This window comes from Necator americanus, chromosome I (assembly GCF_031761385.1).
Source record: "Necator americanus strain Aroian chromosome I, whole genome shotgun sequence".
Classification (NCBI taxonomy): domain Eukaryota; kingdom Metazoa; phylum Nematoda; class Chromadorea; order Rhabditida; family Ancylostomatidae; genus Necator; species Necator americanus.
The window spans coordinates 7,661,036-7,670,349 of NC_087371.1; the positions used below are offsets into that span (position 1 = coordinate 7,661,036).

At 40.6% G+C, this 9,314-nt stretch overlaps 1 protein-coding gene across 2 annotated transcripts; it reads left to right on the top strand.

Annotated features, from left to right (window-relative positions):
• Window positions 1–315: 315 nt before the first annotated feature.
• On the top strand, window positions 316–8,959 carry RB195_004808 (uncharacterized protein; the record flags this gene model as incomplete). 2 transcript variants are annotated; one of them, XM_064182824.1, is made up of 8 exons in its annotated part: window positions 316–351; window positions 1,377–1,589; window positions 2,465–2,701; window positions 4,052–4,238; window positions 5,208–5,365; window positions 5,429–5,648; window positions 8,065–8,291; window positions 8,888–8,959. In XM_064182824.1, 8 exons carry the CDS (start codon window positions 316–318, stop codon window positions 8,957–8,959), a joined length of 1,350 nt encoding a protein of 449 aa, XP_064034090.1. The 2 variants fall into 2 exon arrangements, with proteins under 2 accessions (XP_064034090.1, XP_064034091.1); XM_064182823.1 differs by lacking the exon at window positions 8,888–8,959 and having other exon boundaries at window positions 8,065–8,342.
• Between the last annotated feature and the right edge of the window lie 355 nt (window positions 8,960–9,314).

Sequence of the window (9,314 nt, forward strand, 5' to 3'; positions counted from 1 at the left end):
TATTGTTCTCCATATCATCGTATCGTTTATCAGAATATCGCACCGCAACCCGCAACCGTACCGATTTATGTTTCAAACCGTTCTCGGACCTTTTCTCCTTGATCACTATCCACTCTCGATTATCCGCACCTCGATTAACCACGGATCATTTCTCTCCTAATGAATTCGTTCATGTTCCAGAACATATCCATCGGCGAATTCCACGAAATCGTCTGGTGATTCCACATTACTTTGATCTATTCGTTATTCATTACTGTGGACTACGTATAAGAATTTGCAACACATCACTGCTTCGGTAGTACGCAGTCTGACTTGATGATGGCATTCAATTCTGCCTTTAATCCGGCACAGGTAATTTTTCTTTAATCTTCTCCTGATTTTCGTTGAAATCAGCATGCATTCTATAGCCGAAGTATATTTCCGTTATTTCGACGCTCCATCGATAATCTACAGTAAATACTGTAATTGGGAAAATCTCATCTATTTATTGAAAAACACGACATTGCCGATCATGCGATCTTTAATTTTCCGTAATTTCCATGGAATTTTTGTTAATTTCTGCTTTTTTGCCGTAATTACATCATCTCCCAAGTTTCTCGATGAGTTTTTCGTTTCCGTTTTTTTTATATTGTCAAGAATTTCTGGAATTCGGGATTTATCCATCATCGTGCAGAGTTTTTTTTTCTGTCAAGTTTTTATAGTAACCCCGTTTCAGCTTTTCCCTTAATGCTTATTCTATAACATTAACTCATTAACTATTCTTCCTGTTTATTTACTAGTCTCGTTTTTTAGTGCTTATGAGTTTTTTTTTATTATACGAGAAAGTAATCATTTAATAGTAGCTAGTTAGCATCTAGTCGCAAGTAGCAAGTATTTTAGAGCGATAATTACTTTCTTCCGGATTTTTCTCAACTATATAGTCGACCATATATTAGTCGCTTCTTTTCTTGGTCCCTTGAAGAATGATGGGAGATATTTTACGCTTTTTTGGAAAAAATTGCAGTGTTTTTCGACATTTTTATGGCAGACATCGTTACTTTAGTAGATCGATTGATTAGAAAATTTTTCTCGATTTGAAAATATTTTCTAGTTTACTCTGTTGGGTACGGATGGTAATGATAAAGGTTCTACATAGATTTTGCCATAATTTCTAATTTCCAAGAAAAAATACCCGTGACAATGTTTTTTGCTTATAATTCCGTTATGACTGCATAAACTTAGCAGAATTACCTCTTTTGTTTTCTGTAATTTATCCATGAATCAGAATTTGCTGAGGCATTTTCTATTATTAATAATTAAAAATAATGATAATTATTTCCAACCGTTTTTTTTTGCCGAACACTATTATAACTAAATGGATATCGCTTCACTTTCAGCTTCTCACCCAAGCGGCAACACCGCTGAAACCGGAAGGTGGTGGTGTTGAGCTAAACGCGGACGCGTTACGATTTCTCGCCGCCGGCAATCCGTTGTTCGCTGGTCAATTTCCCTTTCCCGGCATGCCTGGCGCTGTGCCAGCGGATGCGTTTCGTGCAATGGCCGCTCAAGCTGGACTTCCGTTCCCGGTTATGTATCCTGGACTTCAACCGGTAAGTATAATCCATTATTTGTTATTTTTCTCTTTTATTTTATTCTTTTCATTAGCTTTGCTTAAATTTGTGTAATATTTCGTGGGGAATGTTGTCATGTACGTGAAATTCGGCCACGAACTGTTTCGGTGCCGTTGTTGCTGCGATGGCAGCAGTTCTTATCGCGCGTTCATCTTTCTTTCCTTCTTTCGTCACCCTCCGCTCCCTTACACGCTGACACCCACTGGTCCGCGTATCTAATTTCCCCTTTTAAATGCCCTTAGAAGCAGGAGCGCCTCGTTGGATTTTGCGCTCGCATGTCTCTTGTCTGCAGACGATCGGTTAATCCAAGTCACATTGCTTATTTTTTTCTATTTCACAAACCTTAACCTCCCCTTAGAAGCTCTTGTTCGTGTGAATCCATGCTGTAACGCTAATTAGCTGCTTGACGCGAAGATGCTGCTTTGCTCCGGTACCTACCGTATCTGGCCTTGTCAACACGAAAACCAATTTCATTTTGGCTGCTGCTGCTGCTCTCAGCTCAGCTCAGCTTGTGTGTATGTGCATGTGTGTGTGCACATGTTTTCCCCTCCTCGCTATGTGCCTATGCATGTGCGGGGCTTCGTTCGAACGTCGTCACCCTGAAAACATTCTCGTGTTTTGCAGCATGTTCCCATGTGTCGTCACACATCCGCTGATACCGTAATCGTTACCGGGTCCCGATGTGAAAATTTGAAAAATCTATGCGATTTTGCATACTGTTCGCTTGCACCCAGATTGTCGTAGTTCGTCAAGGTCATTGCCTTGTAATTATACGTCGTAAAGAAACCACTAGCTGACTGGTTCAGACGCCGACTACGAGGAAAATACGCGAACACTAATCCACTTAATTTCAGGACATCAAACCCGAGATGATGCCGGTCGGCGGTGGACCAATCCCGAGTTTTGTGTTCGATGTGATGAACCCCTACCATCCGTACGCTGCCGGTTTAGACGGGGCTCGACGCAAAAATGCAACCCGCGAAACCACGGCACCGTTGAAAGCGTGGTTGACCGATCATCGAAAGAATCCCTATCCGACCAAGGGCGAGAAGGTCATGCTTGCTGTGATGACAAAAATGACACTTACACAGGTACGGTAGTTAAATCTTGTCATGATTAGTTGGAACCTTTAAATGGGTAAACTGAAAAATTTGCACATATATTTAGGTTTATATATCGGATAAATAAATAATATAAATAATATAATTCGTATATAAAATGTCGTATAATTTGATAACATTTTGAAAAGCATTTTCTCAGTCCGAGAGAACGTGCGTTTCCACTATTGGCTGAGATCCCTTAGGGCGTGACTTTTGATCTCTGCTATTGGTCAGTAGCGTTCTTATTCACCATAATGGAAAATTTGAAATCATAATGTCAATATGTGATTTTCTGACTTTTCTACGAAAAAAAAGCGATTTGTTTTCGTGTTCGAGAGGATTAGGAATGAATTATCCATCGATCAATAACTCTTAATACAATATAGCAAGAGCAGTGATAAACGTTGTAGAACACTATTAATGTCTCATCCATTGATACATTTCTTTGGGTAGTGGTTAGAATCCGTGAAAACAGGTTTCTCTCTAATGGATGACACCTGTGAACAAGGAAGAAAAAAGTTTCCGGGACAACTTGTCCTTTTGTGTACAATTCTGGGGGCGAGAGATACAATAGTACTGAAGTGATGAAAAAGTGCGTGATACAGGAAATATCCGCTATATTTCGAGAAATATTCCGTTATAGCAATGAGAGAAGTGTAATAACGATGTCTGAATCTCTGTAAAAAAATATTTCGATATTGATATTTCAATGCAACGCGTCAAATTGCTATTAGAGATGCCCTTTCAACAGAAAAAAATGACACTGAAGCGGTTTTTTTCTTCGTTGGGACCCATCCATGTTTTCTCCTGGACATCGCTCTTTTTGGGAAATTTCTTCGTGATATTTAAATGACAAACGTCCAAGGAGAATCCTAATTATGCAATCTACATGGCTATTTAATTAGAAAGAGATTTAACATAAAACTTGCCGCTTTGACGCTAAACTACCTCATACCGTCCTTAAAACTGTTAAGTATTGCCGTAGGCGTGTCGCGGCATCTCTTACTCGTATTGCGTTGCGTCCCAAAGCGACAATTATCGCTTTGGCGTCATCGACAACGATTACGTAATTGATGCAAGCAAACCGCTTTGATCTTTCAATCATCCTGAATTTTTCGCTCAATTACCTGACTTCCTACATAAAAGTGACCTGACCTTGATTGATTTCCCCTCTTCCCTCCGAAACTCACGCTAACACAACGACAATATGCTTGTAGATTCTTATCGTAGTGGCGGTTGATTGCAGGTTTTGAACCACAACCGTACGATTCACGTACGATGAAACAACGCGATATGACCTCATTGATGATATATGATCATTAGATACGATGTGATTTTAAGGTTTCGACATGGTTCGCAAATGCACGACGACGTCTGAAAAAAGAGAACAAGATGACGTGGTCACCGCAGAATCGACGTGGTGACGATCCAGATGACGACGATCTAGCCGATATTGATGCAATCGACGGTCTTGATGGTATGGATCGACCGTCCAGTTCGATGTCCGATATGTCCGAAAAGAAAGAGGGTTCGTCTACCGTTTTTGGAAGTGTTTCCATTTAAAAGAAGAGAATGTAGGGGATGGGTGAGAGCGCAGAGAAACAGAGCAATCAGAGTTCCGCCAGATTCGACATTGAGACGACATTCTTTCGGCGGTGTAACATATTAGCAACGATATGATAACACTAGCAACTTTGGGGTATTTGTTAGGTTATAAAGTTATTCATTGATTTATTAAAGTATGTACGTATAGAATTGTCTGAAAATATCCCTAAATTATCCATAAAATAGCTCCATAACATTCATTGTTGTACAATTACCCAAAACACTGGATACGTAACCATATTTCAAGTTGTTCGTAATCACGGACTACAATGTGAAGGATTTTTCGAAGATCTTTGGCTTACTAAACTGGAATTTTGTTCTGAATTGGGATTTTACACGTGCTAAACCAGATACACGTGATTCCTCTGCGTCTCCACCGTTCTTTCTGGATTGCTGCCCAATTAATTATGCTTTTAGAATCTGTGGACCAGTAATAAGTAAAATTAAGTTCCTCAATGAACTTTAGTTTCGACTCTCTATCCTTATCCGAAAAATACAATATTCCTGCATTCAGTTCTTGTACAAGTTTATGGGCCGCATTTTTGCTCCAAGCACCGCCCACGCAGGTGCGGCGAGGTTGCTAAAACCTTTGGGATTTTGCTTTTTTGCAACATAAGTTGTTCCAGCTATTGCGGAAAGTTCCGAGCATAATATCGAAACAAAGGGACCTTTTGAAAGCATCTCAATTTAATATTCACAAAATAAATATTAAACTGCAGAAATATTTGATGTTTTCAGTTAAACATATAAATTAGTTGATATTTGTTTGTAAAACGATTCAAGGTCATAAATCTGTCATTTCCAGAGAATATGATAAATACTTCTAACTTGTAAAACTGTCATGTTCACTAGTCGAAGAAAGAAAATCACATGAGGGATTTTTTTCTTACAGAAGTGCCTGTAACCCCAGTAACAAACAACAACGTGAAGGATGGATCGGATGTGAGCACCCCGAAGAAGGCGCCGAGTAAAATTTGGTCGATTGCCGATACTCTCGGTGAACGATCCGATTCGACAAAAGCTGAAAATGAAGCGGGAAGTTCGAAAAAGGTAAATCCAACTACTCCGATTCTTGCTTCTTCGAACTATCCATGAATCGATTTTTTTCTCCAGGACTCACCAAGTACCGAAGAAGATCCGACTGCTGTTGCTCAATTGCAGCGGATGATCGCTTTGTCGAATTTCCAATTTCCACCGCAAATGTTGGCGGCTATGGCTCGACCTGGCGCCATGCCACCGATGCCTTTTCTCAATCCGTTAGCGCTGATGGGTTTTGCCGCTCAGCAACAACAACAGCAGCAACAACAACAACAGCACCATCCGGCGATGAATGGTTCGTTCTTGCTAGATTAATTCCATTTTGCAGCAGGTTATCGATTTTTTTCTTGGACTCGAAATTTGCTCGTTGCAAATGTTTTGCTGCCGATCTATTTCTGTGTTTGTGCGTCTATACGCTGTATGTCCTATTTCGGTGCACTTCAATGTCGCCCCTTATCTTAATCCCTTGTAATACATGGGGTTGAGGTGTTCATGATAACACTTATATGAAGAACATGCCCCGTGAATCTCCACAACGTCTAAGGGGTTGTGTGGGAGGGAAAAATCTGAAAAAATTCAAATGAAAGCCTAACGATGTCTTACTGAAGAATTTTGTGTTTTCGATTTGAATCTGTAGCGACCAATGACTCACCAGAGGCGAGCGGGGCGTGCGTACGATCTGAAGTATAGAATACGCGTAGATCACATACGCAGTAAATGACTTTTTCTTCTTGTAAATGTTCTTAGTAAATGGAATCTAAGTTAATGTCGTGTTAGCGGCTATACTTAATAAAAGCGAGCGACTGGAGCGGGATCACACATCCATAATTGATACGAGGTCGTACTCTCTTCAAAATACGTCCACAATTTTACCATTCTTAAGCGACAGCGACAGGCGAGCGACAGATCCATTCGGCAGGAAGTCAAACTGAGTATGAACTGATTTTAAACTGTAATGATCTATTCTAAAGTGAAGTAAATCGCTTAAACCCAGAAATAAATCTAATAAAAGCGAGGGACATTTGCGACAGAGTCGAATGGATATAGATACACACATACGCATTTTTTTGGCATAACTATGCTATTTATGTAAGTAACCGAGTTGAGCGATAAAATCAATAGATCAAGCGAGCCTAAAGCGAGCGACGAACGCTGCCGATCTGCGGGACTTCGAAAATTCCAACATTCTCGCATGTAAAACACTACGAATCACAACTTTTTGGACTGATTTATGAGCGGGTATAAATTGACTGGTGCGAGCGGCCGTAAAACTGTCGTCGAGCGCTGATATCAGAGCGATATGTGTTTTTTTTCATCTCGTTGTGTCCGTTGTGGAATCGACATCTCGTGCAACAGCAGCGCGTTGTGCATGCCACGGATGATGGACAGTGCGATGCGTTGACTGTTTTCTGTAGCTGCTGCGGCTCCTGCTGGCGCTTCCGCTGCTACTGTTGCTACTGTTGCTGCTACGCTGATCGTTTTTTCTCCCCCTCACTCCTCGGCAGACGAACCAGCTACAGCTGATAACGAATGATTTAGGGAGTGCGTATGGCGGAGCTACTCGATGAATATTGCCGCTTATTGGAAGCATAATGATTGACGGCTGATAAGATAGGCTTTATAGCACCGTGGCAAGGTTTTAAGGCCAGAATGTTCTTGAAGCGTATGTAGAGTACGTATTTGATCACTTGCGCTGCGTTTTAAAGCGAAAAACTAGAAAAGTTCCCAATTTTTTGACCTCTACGGCTACAGTAAGGTTTTTTGCCGCTTGTGATCTACCATTCTACTCATCAGTTTATGGTATCTTACACCCGCATCGCTCGCTTTTGCTAATTTTTGTATTAATTGGCAAAAAGATCAATGTCTAACCGTCACTCTTAATATCTCCTGGCTCCATACGGTGGATAATGCTGAAAATTCCTCGAAATAGTGCTAAAGCTAATGTGGTCCGAAATCTCCTCAATTGTTAGAGCGTACAAATTGAAACTGATCTATGTGATGTTACCGTTTCGAACCAAATGAACACCAAAACCTCCGAAATTTCTTAGCAATAAATTGCAGGGTTGCATACCCCCGTCTGAGATGCAGACATCCATTCCCACCGTAATCGGCAATTCTTTTTTTTAACGTCATAATTTTTTTGAGTACGAGTACGTTTTTCTAGGTCTGAAATTTTGTTCTTCCAAGTTCGTTTTTGAATTTTCCTTCACTTTTACCAGAATCTCAATTAGGACTCAATCAATTGTTCTCTTAAAAATTTTTCTAAAGTATTTCCACAGCAGAAATTTTCACCATTTTGTTTATTCAATGATGCCTACAAATAGACGAAATTTTACAAGGTCAAAGACTTTTTTTTGCTAATTCAATAAGACTTTTTCGGAATTTCTGAGGTGATTCAAAACAATGCAGGAAACTTTTCGCGTGATTTTCTGCAACCAGTGAGACAACTGACTTTTCAAACGCGATGTTATCGTTCGCACATCGGATCCCCTCATGCATCGTGCCAGCTAGAAGGATGGTGAAAATTTAAACGGGTCCAATTACCCGTCGGGGCAGCCGTCTAGCCTGTCTGTCCTTGCCGAAGCGGCTCGTTGTTTGTTGTTTTTCTACGCGTATGACATGCCAGTACGACATTATGCACCGAACAATAACAATTATACATTACCATCTTCACTATCCCGGCCAATAAATCAATCTACACTTATTTTCAGGTTCGTTCTCATCCGATACTCAATCGGTGAGTCCATCATCAAGCCATTCACCAACGGGTTCCACAAGTGCTGCTAGAAGTCCTGCCGCAGCAGCACCCATTGCTGCTGCTGCTGCTGTTCCACCATCCACTTCACCACCGACAACGGTTGGCACCATTGCGTCCGCGCTTTCCACCACCACCGGTGCTACTGTAACCACCACGGCTACGCCAACCACATCGTCCGCCGTGAGTCCTTCTGCACAACATCATAACGGGTCCCATACAGATGGCCGATGATCTCCGCGCCACCTAGCTGCTGCTATTGTACAGTATTTTTCCCCCTCTATCTGTCTCCGCCTCGCAATACAACTTCTGATCTACTGATGCGGACCGATTAATCGATTTTTCTGTCCGCCACACGCGGTGCGCACTTGATTTGAAGGCAGAATTTACGCGAATGTGATTTTTCTTCACGCATATTTCCCTTTGATTTTTTTCCTTTAGTTTTTGCTTTTTGTTCTGTTTGTTAGGTAGAATAGGGTATATACGAATGCTGCGCTGACGCACAATAAATCATCCCAGTTGATTGTTTTCTTATTTTCTCTTACTTTTCTGAAAATAGAGAGTTCTCAGAAATTGTTTATATTTCTCTTGGATTTTTTGTGTCTTCATTTCCCTCTCCTCTTTACATTTTCTTCTCTTTCTCCTTTTACTGAACTCTCCCTCTCTCTCTCTCTTGCTCTCGCGTGGCTTTTATTTCTCTTGTGATCCACAAGGAGTGTAAATGTTTTTTTTTCTTTTCTTTTCTGGAATCTTCTTGAGAAGGATCCATGACCTTATAGGAGACAAAACGAAAGCAGTATTTATTCGACATTTCGCGATATGTGATCTTTTCGTTTCATATTGTCCGATAAAAATCAATAAATCGATAATGTTCTTTACAATGAAGACGAACTCTATTCACAGTGATATTTACAAAGTTTAGAACAAGGAAAATATGAGGTTTTGGTAAGTACCCTTGAGGTTACAATAATTCGCAGAGTATCACATGTTTCGCTATTGTCAGGAGGTTCAGAAAATCTGTGAAAGAGAAGCTTAACGGTGGTTACGGTACTTTTTTATAGGTTACAGATGTATATTTAGATGGCAATGTGTACCATAACAAATTTCGTCTATACTATGTAACTACAGTAGTACTAGGCGTCAAATATATATATGTTGTTCAGGAAGAGTCTGGATAAACAATCTAGAACACGTGAAGCACATGTT